This window comes from Lampetra fluviatilis, chromosome 46 (genome assembly GCF_964198595.1).
Source record: "Lampetra fluviatilis chromosome 46, kcLamFluv1.1, whole genome shotgun sequence".
NCBI classification, from domain to species: Eukaryota; Metazoa; Chordata; class Hyperoartia; order Petromyzontiformes; family Petromyzontidae; genus Lampetra; species Lampetra fluviatilis.
In genome coordinates this window covers 5785215-5809412 of record NC_136320.1, presented here as the reverse complement: position 1 = coordinate 5809412, position 24198 = coordinate 5785215, and the positions used below count along the sequence as shown (strand labels likewise).

Here is a 24198-nt window from a genome sequence, read left to right as displayed (position 1 = left end):
GGCTGTGTGGTAAATAAGTGGTGTGTGGTGTATAGTGCACATTTCTGGTGTGTATGTGTGTGTGGTGTCATATGGTGGGGAGCGAGAGTGTAGCGGTTAGCGTGCTGCGCTATAAACCTGGCAACCCAGGGGCTCGATTCCCGCTAACGGCCAACACCAGTGGCGATTATCTGAACCGGTCCTGGGCCTCCCCTATGTCGACTCAGCCTCAAATGAGTACCTGGTGCGATGTGTAAACATCTCCACTGGGGAGACAAAGGTGGTCGGGCGTGGTACTGGCCACCCACCCCCTCGTGTACCGTTCCGGCCTTCATAGGTGCTCACTAACAGCACTTGCCCCCTACAGTCTAATTTCAGACTGTCTTCTCGACAGACCTGTTCTCCACCTGAGGACGGCTGCTTGCGTTGTGGCCGAAACGTCGTGAGAATTGTATTTTATAATTTGTTATTGTTATCATTTTATTATTTCCATTCTACGTGACTTTACCGAAAGAACCAAGAAGATGAATCCCTGCAGTCACGAAAGCTTTAAATCGAAAAGTATACAGAGTTCTGCTGTGGGAACTTTGTTCCTGGCCCTGCGATCTTATACTTCCACCGCCCATTACCCATAAATCTCACTTCTCTATTTAGAGCCAATTTTTAAGGTAGAGGGCAACACAAGGATTGTCAACAATGGCAGCAAGGGCTAGAGAAGCGATGAACTTAAGTGGTCCAGGTGCATGTGGAGCTGAGTTTACTTGCTGAACACTGGTATGAAGGTTGTCAAGATCGGCCTCTATGGAAGAGGCTCTTGAAGAATGCTACTGGGCAGATTGAGGAAGTCACCCTCCAACAATAACAGAGGGCAGACTGACACGTAAAAGAATGAGCAGAGCACCGGGGAGCTAAAAAACAGCAAGTTGGCACAGTGGAGCCCAAAGGCAGTGCATTTGCCAGTCATCTCAGCCAGTCAACCGACATCACCTGGGTTTGTCTCTTAACCTTCAGTCAGTGAACCTTTGACACTTCACCTAGCCTGGCACAAGTGATGTCACCACACTTAGTGTCAAATGGAAGCTGTTGTTGTATGGTGTGTAGGTTGTGTGCGATGTGTGTGGTGTAAAAGTGTGTATGATATTTGTATGGGGAGTGTGAGGTATGGTGTATGGTGTGTGTGGTGGATAGTGGCCTTCATTGGTGCTCGCTAACAGCACTTCCCCCAAGTTTGTTCAGTATATTATGGAGGATCTGTATCTTTGTATTGAATATGGTGTGTGTTTGTATGGTGTGTGCAATGTGCGGTGTATGTGGTACATCGTGTGTGCAATGTGTGAGGGGTGTATGGTGCACAGTGCTGGCTACAGCCTGGCCTCCTAACCTTCTGTTTGTCGAGGATCTTCATGGCGAAAAACTGGTCGCTGGACTTGTGCTTGACGAGCATGACGCGGCCGAACGAGCCTGTGCCAAGCGTCTTTATTCGCTCAAAGTCCTCCAGGCACGACGTGTTCTGTATGGGACACAGACAACACACGGTGCTCACATAGCTTGATGCCTTATCTCTGGCCAACCCTAACACGCTACTCTTACCCCATCACCTAACCTGAACAATAACACTCACCCTTAAAACTAAAAATTAACTATTAACCTAACACCTACTGACACTGAAGACTGATATCTAAGGCTAGCACCTATCTCTGACCCAAATATTAAACCCAGACACAAACATTGAACGGAAACACTAACTCTAACACAATTTCAACCGAGAGGATGGGTACAAACTTAGCAATCATTGGAAGGACGTAATCAACCAGTTAAGTCATAACTGATTGTGATGTTCCCACCCTGCCACCTTCCGATGTTAGTTGTTATTTCCGGCTCTCCGATTTTACATTAACAGGTTAAATTTCTCACACCAACACAGCCACCTCCGTGCGCCGACGTGGCGATGGCTCTGCGATCTCACATTAACATGCTAATCTCTCACATTAACATGCTAATCTCTCACATTAACATGCCAATCTCTCACATTAACATGCTAATCTCTCACATTAACATGCTAATCTCTCACATTAACATAGCCACCTCAGCGCGCTCGCCGTGGAGGCCACTCTCCGATCTTACATCAACATGCTAATTTTTACCTGGCAGCCCTTTAATTGGTGGAAACCCAACGCCAGCTCCCGTTGTTGACCATCACTTACATTAGCATTAGCTGCCCCGCCAATACTGCTGCCACTTGGGCTATGCCCATTTTAAACCTTTATAAACAGTTTTCCTTTAGAGACTAACCCCCCTTTTCCTGATGACGACCGCTTGTGTTGTGATCAAAACGTCATGGTTTTTATTTTTATTTTTTCTATCTACGTGACTTTACTGAAAGAACCAAAGAATACTAACTCTAAGCTTTATTGCCAACCTACATATTTACCACAAACATAGCCTTTAACACCTACTACTAACCCCAAAACTAATGCCTAAAACTTTAAACTAATCCCTTACCTTAACATCCAACTATTAATATCAACTATAACAATAACACATCACATGACATTTATATGAACTCCAAATCCTACCACTAACCCCTTAAGCAAACATTAACCCTAACATCAACCCAACCGTTGACTCGGACTCGAACAATTAAAGCATAACTATAGCATTAACCCCTAACCTTAACATCTAACGCGAATAATATAACTATAGCATTAACCCCTAACCTTAACATCTAACGCGAATAATATAACTATAGCATTAACCCCTAACCTTAACATCTAACGCGAATAATATAACTATAGCATTAACCCCTAACCTTAACATCTAACGCGAATATAACTATAGCATTAACCCCTAACCTTAACATCTAACGCTAATATAACTATAGCATTAACCCCTAACCTTAACATCTAACGCGAATAATATAACTATAGCATTAACCCCTAACCTTAACATCTAACGCGAATAATATAACTATAGCATTAACCCCAAACCTTAACATCTAACGCGAATAATATAACTATAGCATTAACCCCTAACCTTAACATCTAACGCGAATAATATAACTATAGCATTAACCCCTAACCTTAACATCTAACGCGAATAATATAACTATAGCATTAACCCCTAACCTTAACATCTAACGCGAATAATATAACTATAGCATTAACCCCTAACCTTAACATCTAACGCGAATAATATAACTATAGCATTAACCCCAAACCTTAACATCTAACGCGAATAATATAACTATAGCATTAACCCCTAACCTTAACATCTAACGCGAATAATATAACTATAGCATTAACCCCTAACCTTAACATCTAACGCGAATAATATAACTATAGCATTAACCCCAAACCTTAACATCTAACGCGAATAATATAACTATAGCATTAACCCCTAACCTTAACATCTAACGCGAATAATATAACTATAGCATTAACCCCTAACCTTAACATCTAACGCGAATAATATAACTATAGCATTAACCCCTAACCTTAACATCTAACGCGAATAATATAACTATAGCATTAACCCCTAACCTTAACATCTAACGCGAATAATATAACTATAGCATTAACCCCTAACCTTAACATCTAACGCGAATAATATAACTATAGCATTAACCCCTAACCTTAACATCTAATGCTAATAATATAACTATAGCATTAACCCCTAACCTTAACATCTAACGCTAATAATATAACTATAGCATTAACCCCTAACCTTAACATCTAACGCGAATAATATAACTATAGCATTAACCCCTAACCTTAACATCTAACGCTAATAATAACCCCCAACTTTAACAGTAACCACCAATCTCGCAGGTCTCCCTTACAAACGATATCTAAGATTAACCTTAAACTTTAACACCAACACCTTTAATTAACAATAATTACATTTCTTCTTGAAACAGCTGCATCCTCAGCTTGAGCATTCAAGAAGAAAAGCCTCTACCATCACCATTACAATCACAAGATCACAGCATGTACGTTGTATTTGCATGCATAGATGCAAAGGAATAAAATGCATTCATTTTCTCAGCACGTTTATATGCAATATGTGCCAATAAGATGCAAAGCCTCGTTTAAAAAGCCTTTCTGATGGAATAGAGGCTAAAGCTTGGCTCAACTCGACACAATATGCATGGTTGGATAAATTGCCTAATACAGATGCAGACTGATGCTTTGGTCAGAGGGCTTCACAGAGCACAATATCTATCAGATATGTGCTCAGACGGTTGGAGAACTGCGTCGCGCTATTTTAAATCCTCGAAAGTTTATCTCGGCCAGTGTGGTTTTCCTATGTGTAGTGAGTCCAATTGAGTCGCAGACGTTATCTTAGGAGCAACACTATTAATTTACACAACGGTACGTAACACGACACAATCCACACTCGGGACTCGAATGGCCATCTCACCACGCTACGGCAGAACTACACACGGTTCGCTATCCCGGTCCGGACCACGAGCTGGGTCCCGGACCGCGTGGCTAGAGGCTTCTTCTCCCCGACGTGGATCTTCTTCACACCAGCACACGAAGAACCCCGAGCTCCTCACGGAGCCCCCGTTAGATGCCCCCGGCCTGGGGCTGGCTCCGCCCCTCGCCCCGCCCACCTTCCAGATCTCTCGAGCTCCTTCTCGAAGGTTCCCGAGAGCTCTTTTGGACCACGTGACCACCATGCAGTCCCCGTCCACCGGTGGCCCCCCTCCAATATCGTCCGGTCACGTGTCAGCGGGTCAACCAGCGTATCATGCCCAAGCTAACCCTGGCTGGCTGACGCTCCCTTTCACTCCCTCACCGGGAGCCGGCACCGCACACCGCTCGCGGTGCCTCCGCGCTAACCAGCACTCACCCAAGCCCCGCTAGGGCCGGTACTACATCCCGTAACTCGGGCTGCCTATAATGACAACACGTTACCCGCCGTGGCTTGGTAAGCCCCGGCACCAGTGACAAGCACAGTCACTACATATGCAAAAACAAAGGAAACTCATGGGCTACACAATAACTGTCAAACAATCACAACATGTATGAGACTCCAATGCAAAAAATTACAAAACAGTTTTTTTTATTAGCCTTGCTTACCCAGGGGAAGCCTTACTGAGCATTAAGCCTATTTTTCCCGAAAGGTCCCGCCAAGCTTTTGCGGTGATGTTGCTATGTGCAATACCAATTGATACATTTGCAGGCAATTTATTTGCATTGGGATGTTTGGTCGATAACAGTAACATTGTATGCTTTTTTTAGATATGGGTGGAAACTGGAAAACCCAGAGGAAGCCCATCCAGAACAGGGGGAGAATGTAAATCTCCACACAGAAAGGGCACGAACCCACAGACTAATCATTGGAGGCAAACCAACTTGCTGCCCAAATTTGGATTCATTAAAGGGCTTAAATGTGACCAAATTTGTGGTGACATAAGGCACTATGTGCCCAAATTCGGGCCATCCATTTAGTACGTACGCAAAAATCTGTCAAAACTTGACCCCTTCCCCCCTCCTTGTACGCACATGTACTTTTTACACCCCCTCCCCCCACCTGCGTACGAAAGCTTGACGCACCCCCCCCCAATCCAATAGAACGGCCGATATTTAATCCACGCAGAGACGATCAAGGATTAATAATATTAACGTGTTTAAGCAAACAGATAGTCCACCGCCGGACTATCTAACTCATTTGAAGGTCAATGTAGACACATTATTATCGAGACTTCACTCCCCCCCCCATACACAAGCGTACGCATTTGGGTTATCCCCCCTCTCCCCCCTCCATGCGTACATACTAAATGGATGGCCCCAATCTCTGTTAAATTAAATGAGTCCCGGGTTTCCTACCCCCTTCACCAACCCGCACATACCAGCCTAGTAAAGTATGTATTCTTTGGGTCTTTCGATAAAGCCACGTAGATAGAAAAATAATAAAAATATCACGACGTTTCGATCGCAACACAAGCAACGTCATCAGGTGAAAAATATAGCGGGAGAGCTACTGAGGCAGGATTTAGTAAAGTATGGCCAAACAATCACCATGACTGACAGTGTAGAGAGACTTTCATTCAGCAGTGGATTGACAAGGGGCTGTATAAATAGCATTTAAATATGATCACATCTCAACTCATTATTTATAGCGAGGCACTTCAGATCTGAGCTCCTGTTAACTTGATCATGCCGGATGTAATATCCCCCGAAATGCGTAAACCATTTGCATGTTGTGAGATTATTCTCCAAACTAGTGTACCTGAAGAAGTCATACATTTGGCACGTTTGATTCACGTGACACTTTTATTAACTGGCTGTGTCAGATGGAGGAGGGTTTACGACAAACCTATTTACACGACCTAACAAAAATTAACCAATTATGAATCAGAGGCAGTCAGTTATAGGCCGAGCAAAAAAGAAAGGTCTTGAGCATGGACTTGAATAGCGGCAGGTAGAGAACAGCATTTATAGTTGCTGGAAATGAGTTCTAGGATATGGAGCAACATATGAGAATGAGTGACCTCACACAGAGCAAAGCTAGAAAAACTCACAACTGTTAAGGTGTAATAACAATTCAACGTATTCTTAATTATATTTGGAAGTATAGCAATTTACATTTTAGATGCACAAACATTCGTTGGAGGCTGACATCCCTAAATAGACTGTGGTGGAGTGCTGTTAGTGAGTGCCCATTAAGCCCAGCATAGATAATGTGGTGGGGGGCCAGTACCATCTATGCCCACTGCCTTTAGTTTCCCCAGTGCCGATGTTGTCTGTATGTATGTTGAACTTATTTCGCACCATACATAGCCAAACGTGCTAATGTTGGCAAACAGCATCAGGAACCCATCTTGCATTGCGGCTCACAAACATTGATTGCTGTTGTGTGTGTAAAGCTGTGTGGATTGCCTTGCTCTCACCTGCTGTGGGTTTTCCCATTTTCGCATAAAATCTTCCTTCGCCTTCGCCAGGAACTCTTTCACTGCAACAAGAAATGTGAAAAAAAGATGAGCATGCTGAATCATCCAATGTACATCCTTATATTGCACAGACATAAGAACTCTCTTTTCCATTGTACAACCGAGCCATGCCAGGCCTTTACCAAACCAGCCTGGCGTGGCTCAGGAGGATCCAGGTTATTTTCCATTGCAGCATCCAAGGCATTCTACTGACATAACATGCATTGAGCGTGTGACATCAATGTCACACTTCCAAGGGTGATGAATGACAAAGCTCGCTCCTGGCCCTGTTTGGTCCAAAGCCAGATTCAAAGGACATCAGTCTAATGAGATCAGAGTTTCAGTTTGGTTCTGGCTCAGCTTTGCAAATAGCCAGTGGAAAACCACCAATATGGCGAGTCTCCACTGGCACGGCTCAGATGTGCCAGTGGAAAAAGGGTACGAGTGGCCAATGGGACAGCCAAGGAGAACTGTCTAGATTATATTTTTCAGATAAGCCAGCAGCATGGATGCTTCATCGCATCATAAGTATACAGGCAATCCTCCGTTTATGCGCTCTGTGATATGCCATTTTGGAACAACGCCCGCTTTGTATTTAGACATTTTATTGACATACGTGAGGACATTTTCAGAATGCCATCCGCAACGCGACATGTGGCACCCTAGCCTGGCACCGCGACCCAATGGCAGAGCCAGCAGCCAGTGCCGGTACGGTAACTAGTGTACTATAGTGTGTGTACAGCATCTTGCTGCGTGTACACCAGCACTCTTCCCCCCTTTGTCTCACGTCTCTCGTTGTGATCGTACGCTGTAACGTTTACTCGTCTACATCCATCCGCTCCACAACACAACTCCGGCGAAGTTACAAGTAAGAATGTATTTCTTTATTTACATTTTTATTTTTGTAGGAACTATATTAGAGTTTACATTATTTTCCTTTCAATTTAAAGTATTATATTGTGTGTATATGTATTGCATTGATATAGGATAGGATAATAAAGGCGATTATATGTCTGTGAGTGTGAGTGAAATCCCCTAACCCATTCCTTTACCATTATTTATGGGAAAATAGCTTTTGACATATGCCATTTTTGAGATACGTGCGCTTTTCCAGGAACGCATCTATCGCGTATGTCAAGGAGTGCCTGTATTATCCTCTCAACTTAACATACCTATTCCATGAGACTCTCCCTATATAAAAAATAGCTTTCTTGTTCAGGAAACAAGTTTAAAAAAATTATATCATCAGATATATTCCACTTGCACTGGCAGTAAAATCATGAAGCAAAGAAACATTTCTTGGAACTCCCTTATTCAGCAGAGTATCACATGGTTAGGGAATACTCCCGACGATACCAACATGGAACAATTTCTGTTGTTACTTATAACAGGCATCTTTCTTACACTACACAAGATGGTGCTCTCTCACACTTAATAAATCAACAGATATTGAAAACTGCTTCAGAGCTGGACTAAAACCCAATGTTATGATCGTTTGTTTTTTGCACTATGTTGCGAACGTTCCTTGTGAACATTCATTATAAACAACGCCTCGTACAACCTAAAGTGCATTTCCTCTTATCCGTAAATTCCCTTTTTCACGACACCCCCTCACCCAAATTGCAGAGTGCACAAGTTCTATCGCACGCACACATCGATATTTTGGCCAGAATGACTTTGAAATCAATTTTTCCCGAAGGCAATTGTTCCAAAGTCTGTTGCCAATAGAAAATATTGACATTGAAGCCCTTTCTCGGACAAATGGGTACACTTTCCTTTCCCGACACTTTCAATGTTTTTGCATTGAATTGCACTACCGTCACTTAATGTAAATACGGCACATGTATCAATAGAGAGAGGAAAAACACTTCCTTCTTCACACTAAGCCTGCCCCCCTCTTTGTGAGGCGTATTAAGAGATTTACATTCAGAAAACATTTAAAAGCTATTCATGCAGAATTCATTCGAGTAGTCTACTGCCTTTGTTGAATATTTATTCTCATGCATATTTTTTCTCCACCGTTTAACAGAACAAATAATTTTGCCACTATAATACAGATCCTACTAACATTACAAGTAAGCCTTATATATTTGCACCACTACAGTATTTACATGTTTGACTATGCGTAGGTTAATGTTTTTTTTTAATGTAAAACTACTGAATAACCAACACCAAGCGAGTTGTGTTTTATTGTAAATGCAACTTACATGTAAAACAATGGTGTGACAAACTAAAAAAGTTAACATTGCGTTGTGTTAACCTTCTATACCAGCTACAGGGAATGTGCCTGCATACATACATACATACATGCAAATGTGTGTTGCAATGTCACATATAACCTAAACCTATTCACAAAAAGGATCACCTTGCAGCTATTTACATACAGGCTATAACTGGCATTCGTAAAATAAGCTTGGATTTCCGTGCGTAAGGTGTTGTCCACTCACTGTTCTCGCTCTCTAACAAGTGATCCATAGTTCCATCGCGCATGTGTGCGGATCGGTGGCATCAAACAGCTTGCGGTGACATCATGACTAACGCCATGCATCCTGACGTCACGATGACATCACCGTGCACGACTCTACAACTCGAATAGCAAATTAGTAGCAAAATAAATGAAACACTGGCAAGTGATCGAGCAACGGAAACGGCACAGCGCGAGAATCCTCTACATGTACGAATGATCTCGCGTGCTCGGTGTAATCAATAGGCTAGTGTCAACAATATTAGGACCCTTAAACCTTTATTTAACATTTGGTAATACCATGCAATTGTGTGTGCAGGCAGTCCGCTGTTTGGTCAGTGGGGGAGTAAGCTTGTGCAACGCCATGCATGTGTGTTCACTGTGTGTTTCAACCCCTAGGTGTTTCATGTAAAGGAGACACCAGGCACAAACTGGCTGTCGCTTTATGTCAGACAAGGTGGTGTGCACCCCTTTGATACATCGCTTTGGAGGCAACGGTTGGTGGTTCACGTGCAATCGTTACACTCCCAAACACTGTGAGGCTAGGAGGTGAGCACACAATGATAGTGTAGCAATCGGGTCCTAAACCTGTCTCAAGACATTTGAGAATAATGACCACGTACATCTGGGTTTTTATCAAAGTAATCCAGTTTTCCCTCGTATGTAAAAATTCCTTTAAAAATAACAATTTATCAGACGACTCTCCCGAAACCTGGTAAAATTATCAGCAGCATCCATCAGTGAACTGGCAGAATACTGTACATGTATATTGAACAGAAGCAATGAATCAACAACATACACATAAAATGGCTTTGACTGTTAAAAACAATTTTTCTCAACCAGCTCTGTTTGGTGATAGACAGGAATTTATTAAGCTAGTCACTTGACACCTGAATTATTGACTCAACAGACGAGCCAAACGGAGGTCTCACAGGAGCCACCCACAGGTGTATCTCGCAACAGGTAACCAAAAGTGTGATTTTCCATGCCCCTCGTGATAGCCTGTTTTTCTAGTTGAGCCATACATACTGCAAGCCTGCCTTGGGCGTGAGGGTGCTGTCACAGGTGACTGCTCATGACATTTCATTTCTCAGGGCGGACGTGGCAGAAGCCAGGCGCAGCTCATTTTGCTCACGGGAGCAACGATAGAAATGGGCAATTGCTTCTGCAAATTTTCAGCCAAGGAAGCCCAAATAGCAAAACCGCCGGTGCAACAGAGAGGCAGCTCCATGCGAACGTGCCATTTGTGGCACCCAACCCGCGCGGTGCAAAAACACGAAAACGCAACGTCTCTTACGGCGAGGAGCGAGCCCTCGTCACGTACACCCCTACCGCGCGCTATAAATAGGCCGCTTTTAATGAATGAGCCGCGAATGAAAGGGACTAATAATAGGCCGTGAATAGAGGGTTGGGGGGGGGAGAAGGAGCAGGGTCAGCCAACGTAGGTGGCGCGAGCCTTACCGTCCATCCCGCACGCCGGGTTCCCAAATAACGTCGACGGTGGTGCCCGGACCAGTCTGGCAGGGTACGGCCGCTGCGGTGAACCCTGCCAGCGGGGCCCGACGGCTCAGCCGAGCGGGCCCGCGGCACAAACCACACAGGCGAACGGACGACGAAAGGCAGAGACGAAGCTAAAGATGACGATAACTGTGGCGGTGGAAAAAAGAGGAGCCGGACGGTTGATTACGAGCTGCTTGCCGGCTTAGCCGGTTGCGCGTTGGCAGCGCTCACGGGAACGAATGCGCACAGGAAGGAACGCACGACTGCCTCGCGCCACCACTCCCTCCTCCTCGCTCGCTCATTCCCTCCCACGCCCACCCCACCACTCCCCTCCCCGCGAGCGCAAGCAGAACACCACACACGCACGCGCAGCGCGCACGCGCTTACTCCCTCGCCGACTGAAGACATTGGAATACCTGGGGACACATGGGCTGCATTTGCAGCAGGGAACGTATTCTGCCTGCTGCAAGACACTGTTTATTTTTACCTCCAAGCTGCCGCGATGGCAATGTAATGAGGAAAGTGATCTCCTGAAAGCATCGCTTTTCCGGCGCACAGGCTGGAGTTATGTCGCTGTACATCTGAATGTGCTCCTCTTTCCTTGCTGCACTTGCAGCCTGTCTATTTTTAAAAGCAACACTGTACAGCCGAGCCTGGCCTGTCACTCTCTTGCCCAAAGACATCTAGTAATACTCTGAAAATAAATAAATAGATCGCAAGGATTTTGCTTGTTAACAACATTGCTCGGGGGGCTAATATCGCGTGAGAACAGAGTTAGAGCTACTGATACCCTAGGTTTTAAACCAGGTTTCACCTTTGAGTAAACTGGGTTTTCAAGTGGAGAAATGTAATGGTGTCAACCCAGTCACCAATAACCGTGTAACAAAAAGTATGGACACGAGACCAATGCAATGTGGGGGGAAAAAATAATTATAATATTTTCACTTCATATAAATTATTGCTTTGACGATTCTATTTTCTTGCCATGCTACACTCATTGCAGGGCATATACAAATTAACCCGTGAAAACAAAGTTTTTCACTATAAATCATTTATATGCGTGGCATCGGTTTTATTTTATTATTTATTTCTGTTTTTCTTGAGTAAGAGTTTCATTTTTATCACATTGGTATTTTAAATTAAATATGAAAAAAAAATTTTCCTAAAAAGTGGAAAATTTTGGAAAAAAATTTTCACGAAAATAAATTGTCACGCACAACGAGTCTGTGTGCAAAATGTCAGCTCGATTGGATCACGGGAAGTGGGTTAAAAAACGACCGAAAGATTTGCACGGTCGTAAGCGCGCAAGCAAGCAAGTGAACTTAATATAAAGGATTTAAAAAAGCATACTTACTTTGTGTGGACAAAAGGTCTAATTTCAAATGAATTCAGAAGCATTTGTTACATCATCAACTGGGGCTAGTTTAAAATCACAAGGTGTTGCACTGTTCCCTGGGTATTTCAAACAGAAACATCGTCATCTAAATTACACGATACAAACAGAAAAAGTGGAACAAAACTGGGAGAGAAAAAATAAAACATAGGGAGAGTTTGAAAATTGCTTCAGATATTCAGTTGCTGGAAACGCATATACAGGAACAAAAGCCATGTGTTGATATGGTTAGAGCACTCATCCCATGATTGGAAAAAGGCAAATTTAAATCTGGGTCGAGGGTTGGCTCAACCCACCATTCTGCTTGGGTCAATAAAATCAGTACCACCTTGATTTTAGCCAAGAAGTGCTTCTCCACACAACTACTAATATCCTCAACTTAAATGATTATCATGCTTCCATGCTTAAAAGAGAATTGTAGTAACCCTCATCTGCTGGTAGCCCTGAGCTAGTTGTGGGAATGCCATGTTACCATAACAGGGCCAGTATATTAACAAAACAACCCTTTGCTATGAATTGCATTATGGAAATAAATAATAACTTAGGTCGCAGATATGAAACAAGTCTCCGATTCGGCAATTTAAATATACTCTTAAGCCCTCAATGGACAAATGATATAATGCGTGAAATACATCACAGCAAAGTTCAGTGAAACGCTGCACGTACGTGGGAATTTTAAAGCCATGTACTGCGAGAACAAAAATTACTATTGAGTTGAATTATGATCCTAAATCATGGCAATTAATCAAGTAGTGGATGGGATGAATTACTACACGCCTCATAACATGTTTCCTTTGCAAAAGAGATCATGAATTGCATTGAGCTCTCATCAGGTTTGAAACATGCTGAGGTAGACTGCTTCTCTCGTCGAATCACCAGGAGGGGACAGCGCAAAGTTCAAACTGGTTTAATTCTCACGACCCCCGCTTCACCAACCCACACTGACTAGTGTGGTATAAAGTACAATCTGTTTTTCTATAACGTGGTAGTTGCGTTCCTGAATAACACCACGTTGTGGAACAATCGCGTTATAATAAATATAGGGTAAAGCACAGTTCGCGATAACACATGAGATGCGTATGTAGGCTGAAATAAGACTGAGGTGGAGCATCTAGAAGCATCCAGCAGCATCCCAACGCCTTGTGTGATGCGATGCTGAGGCAGCCGTACAACCGCTTATTCCTACTCACGCGACGCAATTCTGGTCACTCAATTCTGTTATATCCAATTCCCATCCGCGTTATAAAGTGTTCCCTAATACATTTATCAATTCGCGTTATGAAAACACGCGTTACAGCAGAATTGACCGGATAGTAAAACAAACGATGACTGACAGTGTCTGTCATGGCCAAGCAGTAGCACGCTTGCGGCTTGTTGTAGAGGTTCACGGTTGAGCCCAGTAGACTTCCTAGTTAATGTGGATCTATGTAATCAAAACAGATGTCGTGTGCTTCATATCCCAGTTTGTTATTTGAAAAAGAGATGGTCACAGTAAGTATTTGTTATATTTGGAAATTGTTCATAAATTAACTTAGTTTGTTGTCCTTCCCCCGCACCGCCGATTATCACTGTTAGCTACGTATGGTGCGAAAGAAGTTCAACATACAAACATACATAGCTGGGTAAAACCAAACAGCGAAATCACCCACACTGTAAAACTGCAGACTTTAATGGTCTATCTTCTTATGGCTGATGTGGATGTAGAGTAAAACTATAATTTTACATTGAAGTAATCGAGCCAGATAACTTTGTCAAAAGTAGCATAGGGTATTGTTGAGATGTCTCCTTCACGTTTATGAAACGGGCATTGAGTTGTTATGTGTTCCATGGTCTGTTTTGGGTGACCACCGTCGCACACCGGAGATTTTATCGTTTTCCATTTATGCATCCAGTATCTGCATTTTTTGCCATGGTTTGTGCAGGCACAGTTGAGGGTTATGGCTCAAAAGCTTCGCAGATCGGAGCCAAATCTTGCGTCATCGGCTCTTTCACAAGGGGTTTCTCTGTGACTTCTTGTGAACTCCATTTGGCTTTCAAATCTAGATTTGCTGTCTGAGGCAAAGGTCAAAGCCGGTGTCTTCGCGGACCACAGATAAAGAAGATCCCCGAGTGCAATGAATTCCCCAAAAAGCTCACGAGTAAGGAAAAAGTGGCTTGGGACAGCTTTGTCGCAGTGGTTCGTGGCTTCCTGGACAATCACAAGGTAGAAAACTACGTGGAGCTGGTTGAGACTCTGGTGAAGAACTACGGCACACAATGGGCTGTAGGATGTCCCTCAAAGTCCATATCCTTGATACTCATTTTGATAAATTCCAGCAGACCATTGGAGCATACTCGGAGGAGCAAGGCGAGCGCTTCCACCAGGATATACTGGACTTTGAACGCCGCTACCAAGGACAGTAAAACGAGAACATGATGGGAGACTACATTTGGGGGCTGATTCGTGAAAATTGTAAATCTCGAAAAAACTACTCACTTCAAAATCTTTTGTCGTCATTTTTACATGTTAAATTTGATTCGTATGTTGTTTGTTTCTGACTTTATGTGAACGAAAAGACACAAATTCGCCCGATTTCTCATTGAAAAGAGGTACATTTCAAAACATCACTGTCCCGATCACAAAAGCAAAGTTTGTGGGGAATAATCGCCATTTTATATACTTTTTAGGCATAAGCAATTACGGAATAACACTTACTACGCAGGAACAAAAATTGTGTTACATAGTGTTATTTGAGTGTGGCTAGGTCTGATCCATACTGGTGCCCAGGACTCAACTACGGAGTACATCAGCAGAACTGATGCATCAGCATCAGTTCTACTGATGTCGATGCTCCCCAACTTGTGCTTGTCAGTTGACCATTGTCTTCGTCTTTGCGGCTACCTTCTTCAAATGGTTATGGAAAAGTTACCATGTTGTCCAGCTTACCTCCTAGTTCGTTTAGAGAGGGGTAATGTTGCAGTGTTGCTGCAAAAGAACAATTTCAGGATGCGCTAAGCATTTCTGTTATCATGATGAAAAGCAGTGAGTTGATATGTGGGGGTTTGGCTTGAGCCTCCATTTCCTGAAAAAATCCCTCAATGGTGTTTAGGTCCCAGTTCAAGGTGGATTCGATGTCATTGGAGGTGGCTGCTTGTTTTGCCAGGACAATGGCATCCGCATATGTACGTTCGGGTTAATTTGCTCATGGCATGTTGCTTGTGTCGACGTTGATGAGTGTCGGCGCAAGTAATGAGCGTTTTGGTAGCTCCGTGGTTGAGGAACTGGAGTGAGCTGACTGTCACCCAAATGGGGAGACGTAGTCGCATCGTCCATACCAAGCATGGTGTTTGCAGCAGAGCATGATTCTTGTAAGCTTAATCTCCTTTAACCCACACCATGGTGTAGGCTGGTGAGTGGAAGTTGGCAGCCTTCACGCAGCCCCGAAATCACGACCAATCATGTTTCCAGAGCAACAACTCATAATGGCCCGTGAAAAAGTGGCTACGTCGTGATATCCTTACACGAAAAAATGGCGAGAATACCAAGCATACGAATGATTTTAATTAATTTAGCAGTGGCTGGACAAGGGGCAAAGAGAAGACATCATTTTGTGAAATGCACGACATGCTACCCACCTGTATTATCCTTGCCATCCCACGCTCATGCACATTTTTTACCTCAACATGTTCCTGTAATGTTTATACCCAAGTCTCCCCTATAAGCAAGCAGCTGAGTCTCATGGCACTCCCACCTGCTCCTAAATAAAGGACTTTTCTCCACAATCCTGCAGGCAGGCGTGAGCATGCGTGTGTGCAATGCACAAGAGACCTCGGCTCAAACCGACTTTAGAGTCTGCACACGCCGATTGCTGTCGACAAACCCACGTGTGAGAAGCCAACATTACCACTGACAACACGGGATGGTTGAACACCAGGAAACAGTTGTGCATCGCAGGAAAGATTTTGTCACACAGAAGCATGGTTTTCCCATGTGTGATGAAGGATGTTTTTCAACTTTTTCCTCTAAATTTTATTCAGGCTGTGTGAATGGGTGTGAAGTTATAACATAAATCTACATTTGTATCATTGACTAAACGACTTTTAAAGTAATGCTAATAAATAAATAAATGTATACCAACTATTCACAATCCACCAATTAAGAATCCCCATGCCATGTCAATGTGTTTTTTTTTACCATACTTCACTACGCTGGCTAGTATGGGCTTGTGAAGAAAGGTGATAGCAGGACCAGTTTTTATACCAAGTGCTACTGATGTTCGCCATGGCCACTATTGGACTCAGGTCAGTAGATTTATACTGCAGCTCGCAAAACAACTGTACCACTTTCCACTTCTCAAGTCAACACGTTACTGTAATGTTTACACCCAAACTTCCGGTCGTCACTTTAAAAGGCTTCTAATCCTTACTTCTACTCCTTATTAAGTAACACACCTTGTTTTATTATGCCCTATGAAGATTGTCCATTTAATGGCAGTTTGTTGTGCTGTTATTGGGGACTGGTTGAGACTATGAACTTGCTACAAGTGATAATTCGGTTTAATCACAGGTGGATGCCTAGGACCTCATGGGTGTCCACTCCATGCTTTGGATTAGTATTATATTTCACTGGTAAAAGATAAAGTTACAAATTTTTACCTTTAGTTTGGCCTAAAAATGTCCTAGAACTCTTTATGTGAACGTTGCACCCCTGCAGTAACTTTGTCGCTTGTGTTTTTGTTCCACCACTGAGCTCTCTTGGCCATATTGCATTAATGTGTTGCCACCATCTTCAAAGCCAATAATTGACTACGGTCATTTTGGAAAAAAAATATTGGCCAATGTTACAGACTTAAGCGAGACTCAGTCTTTAACTCAGCCCTGTGCTATATTTCTTATAATAATTAGTCACTGGTCTGTCAATGTGGACTCTAAAATGTAGTCGAAAGTCTTCTACAGTCAGAAAGAACAAAATTACATTGGCTAAATTTGGCTTAAACAGGTTCTCTAATGATTTACCTTCACAATCTGTTAATATCTTAATTTTACAAGAAAAGCCTAAAAAAACCAATAACATGCCTCCAATTTATTTCACAGCCCCTTTCATCAGTTCACTGCTGCATGAGTCTCCCCATGTCATGTGGGTTGTGGGAGTTTGCGACCATACTTCACCACACTGTTTCATGTGTGAAGGCAGAGGAGAATACAAGTTGGATTTGGGTACACTTCCCTCTGCTGACAATGGAGCCTTGCAGTGACCTATGACACCTGCTTTGTGCATGGTGGTTGCCCATCCAAACAATATCCAGATTCAAAGTCTGCTTCTCTACCGAGATCCTATGAAATTGGGCGCATTGCATGTGATTTAGTCAAAGGCATGTTCAAAACATCAACACAAAAACTGTAAAATATGTATGAAGCTCTTCATACATGGAAATACACTCTCTATTACACTTAGAAACAATGAAGACCGTGTTAGCTTTCAACAAGTTATTACAGTATATTCTTTATTTAGAAATTATGAATGGGGGTGTGTTAGAACTGCACCTGTTCATTGTGTATAGCGATATTCATCTTTAAGTCATCTTTATTAGAATTAGTACGACTCTGGTTGGACTGGGCACTGTTATGGGAATGTAGAAACAATGTGGAATTTATTTCATTGATCTGTCTCAGTGCCACCCATGGAAATAAGTGCTGCCCCACTCATCTTATTGGTTCTTTCACAAAGTCACGTAGAAGGGAAATAAAATAATAAAAATAAAACAGAATAAAATACAATTCTCACGACGTTTCGGCCACAACGCAAGCAGCCGTCCCTCAGGTGAAGAACAGGTCTGTCGGAAAGACAGCGTCTGAATGAACACCACCAAGCTTGGCAGCGTATATTTAAGCTGCGTTAGGGGAGGAAGAGCGCCTTGACAAAGGAATTTGCATATCAACAGAGGAATTTAGCATATTTATGGGAAATACAGATATGGGATTAGTCACTACTTGTGGAATGCGTCGGAAAGACAGCGTTAGTATGAGAGGAGACACTTTTTTTACCTGAAATAAAAATGAGATGGAGGAATACAAAGCAAATTATGGATAGTTTTGCATCGTGATACAGCTCTATTTTCCCTGTTCCTGGCATGTTGATAGTACAACTGAAACACTCTGTAGAATACAAAACAAACCCTATGCTCGATTGCCATTTTAAATTGAAATCAAAGTCTTTTTATTTTTTCCGAACAAACATGTTTGTTAGAATGCTGAGGCTACCTGCCAGGTCTAACCTGTCGGAATGCATGTTTCCATAAATGAGGTACCGTGAAAATCCACACACACTCTCACACATGTTAAATGCCAAACAACTCCACCCGTGGGCCACATAGCACTCTTCTAGTGGGGCCAGATGATCTACTTTCGAGTTATTTGCTGCTGTAGATTTGAAAAAGGTTCCATAACTTTCTGGCCTCACTGCATATCTGTGTGGCTTGTATCTTAAATTGCGCACTTTGAAGGTGTCTACTTCCAAAAAGTTACAAATGTTTATATTGCTTGATAATAAGTTTTTCCCCTTTTATCTGGCAACAAAACAGGTGTTAAGTTGTTAAAACACCAAACTGAAACCTTTTACAATGAATCATGTCTGCATTAACCACAACACGTGTGGTCAAAATACAAACAAAAAACATAGTACTGGCAAAGGAGGTCCCATGATGAAGATGCTCACCCCGAGCTCTCATTACTCTGATGGTGGCATTGTCTTTGTGCTGTACGCCTTTTGGCGTCCTCTGGGCTAACACCGTTTGAGACGAGGCTCAAAAGAAAGCTGTCTCTGGTGTGGATCAATCCGTTTCAAGGACAATGCATATATTATCAGAGTATGCTTTTTGTTTGCATTCTGACCATAAGTATTGTGGTTAATGCAGACATGATTTCCTTGTAAAAGGTGTTTTAACATCTTAATACCTGTTTTTTTGCCAGAAAAAAGGGGAAAACCTATTCTCATATTTTGGTATTGGCAAAGGAGCTCCCATGATGTTTCTATTGCTTGTTTGCGTTTTATTATCTCTCTATATATAAAAGGGAAAATTGTGAATATGTGTGTCTGTTCAAAATGTTTAGCGTACTTCCCGACATGCAACAAACTTGAAATTTGCCATGTGGGTATTTTCCAGCGTAACGGAGTGTGCCTGCTGATCGCGGGTAAAGTGAAATACAAATGTGTTGCAGGTCTAAGGCGTTCTTCGCGCAGCATTGTTTTATTATTTCAGTCGTTTACTGCTGTACGCACCCTAAAGGTTGTGTGTCTGCAGCAAGCGTGTGTTTGTGTACCCATGGACGCGCGCGCGTTTGTGTGTGGGGGAAGCGGTAGCGTAGTGGTTATCGCGCCGCGCTACAAACCCGGCGGCCCGAGTTCGATTACCGCTCACGGCCACCCCAGTGACGATTATTTGAACCGGTCCTGGGACTCCCTTAGGTCGACTCAGCCTCAAACGAGTAACTGGTGTGGTGTGTGAACATCGCCACTGGGGAGACAAAGGCGGCCGGGCGTGGTGAATCCAAGTCCCAGCGAGTTATTAATAATTTACTCAAATGCATGTGTCGAAGCACAGTACTTTTGTCAATATACTGCTGGATGAGAGCTGCTCTAGGGGTTGTGAGGATTACGAGACCATTGCTTCATTATGCTCGTCGTTGAGGGTTGGTCATGGCGGGGAGAAGAGACATGAAAACGTAGATGTACTGTATAACAGTATATTTTGGTGCACTGCCTGCTGCTAACACCCAAATAGCCCCACAGTCAACAATATCTGTCCTGTTCATTCTGGCCACCTATTCAAGCATTATCCAGGCTCAACTCTGCTTAGTTGTCGAGATCAAGATTCCGCAGTGTCTGGGTAACTTAGAAAAAGGCAGTTATTGAGTCAGGAGAATCAAATCAAGACTTTTGCTCATCCACGTAACTAACACACATGCTGTTTATACACTCTATATTCCACAAACTAAAGAAAATATTGACACACAGGGCAAGCGCCCCCATGGTAGTTCCCTGTTGACACTGCTCAAAATCAAGACACAAGCAGTAACGTGTTGTCGGAAGCTAATTCTGCACAATCGGCCACAGGAAAAACACAATCTTCATGCCCTCTATTGGGAGCCTTGAAAGGCACTGTGCTTACACACGGGCCACCGGTGTAGACATATGGGCACGGACTGATGCTGGATCATTCTGAACCACGAGCCTTTTGCCCGTCCAAGGACGGGTGTATTGCAGTAAATCTGAAACTTGCAAGCGAAAAACAGACCGCGACGTGATATTCACTGCATTAGGTTTAACACGTAGGCTTTCGTGACCAATTTCCATCCATAACAGAGGTTTTTGACGAATTAGAGAATCTATCGAAATTGAAAGAAATCAAAATAACTTTAACCGTTCGGATAGCTACCGCCTTAGTGCTTCGTGGAAGCGAATCATCAAATAATACATTATTTAAATGCTTGCCTACAAAGGGCAGCGTACTTCAATTAGGGATTCCTGCAGTCACGAAAGCTTCGAATAGAATGAAAATATTGTTGATGTATGTCACAGTCACATTGGTGCCCTATCTGAGTCTGTAAAGGTAATTGGAGTAACGCTTGACAAACATCTCAATTTCAACTGCAGCATTACAAACATCTGCTGTGATTGGAACAATCACATCCGGGCACTCCGCAATATTAAGACTGGTGGTACTGGACAAATTGACTGTGAGCACACTTGCTTGTAGTATTGTGAACACACGACTAGATTCCTGCAATTCGCTGCTGATCATCATCTGGTAACTTCAGCAGGCAACAGCAAATTCAGCCTCACACGTTTTCATCCACGAGGCATCACATCGTGACACTTCTACCACACCTTTCATGGGTCTTCATTGGCTGCCGATTCAGAAATGTATCGAGTACAAGGCTGCTCCCATCACTCACCAGGCTCTGACAGATTCGTCGCCCATCTGTGTTTGAACAACTCACAATCTGATCAGACTTCTGTGATCAGCCAGCAAATCCTTGCTGTGATTCCACTGACCAGAACCGTAATGGCCGACAGAGCATTTCCAGTCGCCTCTCCACCGGTGTGGAATACTCTGCCAGATTACCTCAGAGCCATCCCATCTCAAGAAACGTTGAACAAAAACATTTCATCACATCCTTGTTTCGTGCAGCCTTTGGAACTTAAGACTGAAAGTCACCAGCGCCTCTGCATTCAGGCATCGCCAAAGGCCTCCGCCTCGTGACAATGTCTCTAAAATATGGCGCTGGGCAAATAAATATTGAACTTCAGAGAAAACATTCCCACCACTAGTGACCATTCTCGTTGCATTGTTTCCCTCGACCTGCGTTTTGGCTGCAAGGGGAGAATAATGCGAACAAGGCAAAAAAAAAAGGGCTTGGCAGTCAACACGTGAATTATGTAGTAGAGTCGTGGGCACTACACAAACTACCTATGCAATAATCACCGAGCCCTCTAAAAACACTGATGCACGTGAGATGTGAAGCTGCATATTTTCCCAAAGCCACTCAACTTTGTTTTTAAGTTTAAGACTACTTTAATGATACCTAGCTTAAAGTTGATTCTCATATTAATAATACATGAATTAAACTCTTTTCACCTGAAGACGGTTGCTTGTGTTGCGATCGAAACGTCGTGATCTATTATTTTTTCTACCTACGTCGCTTTACCGAAAGAACCAATGAGTATGAATTCAGCTGTTAATATCTCAACCCACTATTTATCATTCTTATTATTTTCCATATGATTTGTACAACAAAACTCCACTCTAGGTTCTAGATGCACCCTAACAAATTATTGTTACGCTAGTTTGCCTAAAACAGCCTCAATGAGCCCCAACACTTTCTGTATGAGGAGCATGCAAACTTGCAAGTAAGGGGCGATGCTGCAATGCGTAATCCCATTATGTGTGTACATTATACTGTTTTTGGGCCCCAAAAATCACAATAACTATGAGTGGCTGCTCGCAATTAATCAACATTGACGTATGGTGACATGTGCAAGCGATTAGACAGTGATTGCATGTCTATGGTCGCAAAAACCTACGTGTTGTTAAACAGGCAAAAACGAAATAATTTATGTTGACTAACTGTGAGAAACCCAACTAATCATAGATGTCAATTGGAATTTACATTTTAACACGTAGGCTTCACCATTCTGGGGAATTGATGATGCTGGATGCAATTACCAGCGAAACGTCGTACTCAAAAATTGTAAATGTTGTGGTTTCACACTTCAACACACCGGTGGGCTAAAGCAGTGAACTATTTGTCTTTTGTCAACGTGACATTTTTTTTTACTGATTGGCCGTGTCGGGTGGTGGAGGGTTACGACACATTTATAAATAACGCGATCTAAACCCAAAAACGTTGATTATGGAATTTACATGACGAGGTTAACCCCCCTCTGGTCTTCGCATCTGTTTGGCTCACAAGTGACGACATCATATTCACCCCTCTATTTAAGACTGAAACAGGAGGATTCCTCCACACACAATGCTGACTGTCGCCTGATGAGGCTGGTTGTCATTTCTGGCGAAACATCACAGCATTCGAATTGTAAATGTTGTGGGATTACTCTCCAACACGCTGGTGTGCTGAACTAGTAACTAATTGGCATGTTTTGTTCATGACAAACCATACTGACTGTTGGGTGGTGGCAAATTTCACGACACATTTCTATTCATGCAATCCAACTCACAAAAACCTCTATTTTGGGAAAAAATACCTCAATCAACTGTGGATGGGTGACCCTGTTTATGGCAAAACATCGATACATTTCTGTAAACAGGACAGAGCAGGGTTATGCCCTTAACGTAAAAAAAAATATTTCCACTGCATTTCACTCATGTTAAAAACACAGAAAGAACACGCTCATCGCGTGGTATGGTACATAACTACTGTTGTTTAAATATTTCAAAATACTAGCGCTGAATAAACATAAAAACGTATTCATTCATGAAAAACAGCAATTATTGGGGTTAATGAAATGGGCCAAGCTTTCTTCCATCTGTGCGTAACTAATAAGAGCTTTAACACTGGCTACAAGACCAAGTGGCCATTGTCTTAGCCCAAGCGTTGTATAGGTTCCTTGGTTCAAATACCACAGCCAAAAAGTTGACGAAGTAATTGCTTAGATTAAAGTTACTTTAAATAAAATACCCTGAAAAGCACAAATCTGGAAGGATATGCTGTGGTTTGCAAGAGCACTTTGACTCAAAAAGGAAATGTGCTAATTAAATCCTTCTCTGGGGGTTTACTCAGCCTGTTATACCTCAGGGAAATTAGTGTCATTCTACAGTTGTCCTAAGGCTTGTTAAACTAATTCTGATGGGTTATCAAATGTTATTGGCAAGTGCAATACATCTGCATAAATCACGATTCTTTTTGCCAGTTCTACATGTATATAGAGCCCGTTTGTCAATCCATTGAGCAGGTGATTGACAGAAGGGCTGTACACCACATTGGTCAGCGCAGGTTGGTGAAGGCAGGCAGCATAGACGTGGAAGCATACAAGTACAGTACAACAATACACTTTGCTGCAACGTCCTCTGTTGCCCACAACGCAGATGCGCAGCGTTATGACAATCTGTTTGTGCATTATAGTCGCCCATCGAAGCACAAATCTGACGAGGTTGAGAGCATTCTCGGTAACTTGGTCAAAAACGGCCTCCTACAAAGTGGTATTAATTTAAAAAACGCACAGACACACCAACATCGGACACGTAGAACAGACAAAATAACAAATAATGATCCATGTTGTATCCACTTCTGGATGAAGGCCTCCCAATGCCATTGGCATCCGTCGCGCTGTTACGACGCCGCAATCCATCTCACTCTTGTGCACGAGCCTTCTCTCATCACTTCATCTCCGTGGTGGTCATACTGGTGGGTGTATTTTCTTATGTT

General features: G+C 42.9%; 1 protein-coding gene across 2 annotated transcripts in view; it reads right to left on the bottom strand.

The window, feature by feature from the left end:
- The window catches only part of LOC144947710 (cAMP-dependent protein kinase catalytic subunit alpha), a 79778-nt gene that overhangs the window by 23864 nt on the left and 31716 nt on the right, over positions 1-24198 (bottom strand). Inside the window, exons 1-3 of one of the 2 annotated variants that reach the window (XM_078877016.1) lie at positions 10842-11142; positions 6878-6939; positions 1361-1489 (exon numbers count right to left, since the gene is read on the bottom strand). In XM_078877016.1, coding sequence (XP_078733142.1) covers positions 1361-1489; positions 6878-6939; positions 10842-10848 — 198 coding nt within the window. In that variant the 5' untranslated portion in view covers positions 10849-11142. Of the gene's footprint in view, positions 1-1360; positions 1490-6877; positions 6940-10841; positions 11143-24198 lie in introns of those variants that run through there. The other variant, XM_078877015.1, reaches the window with a different exon arrangement.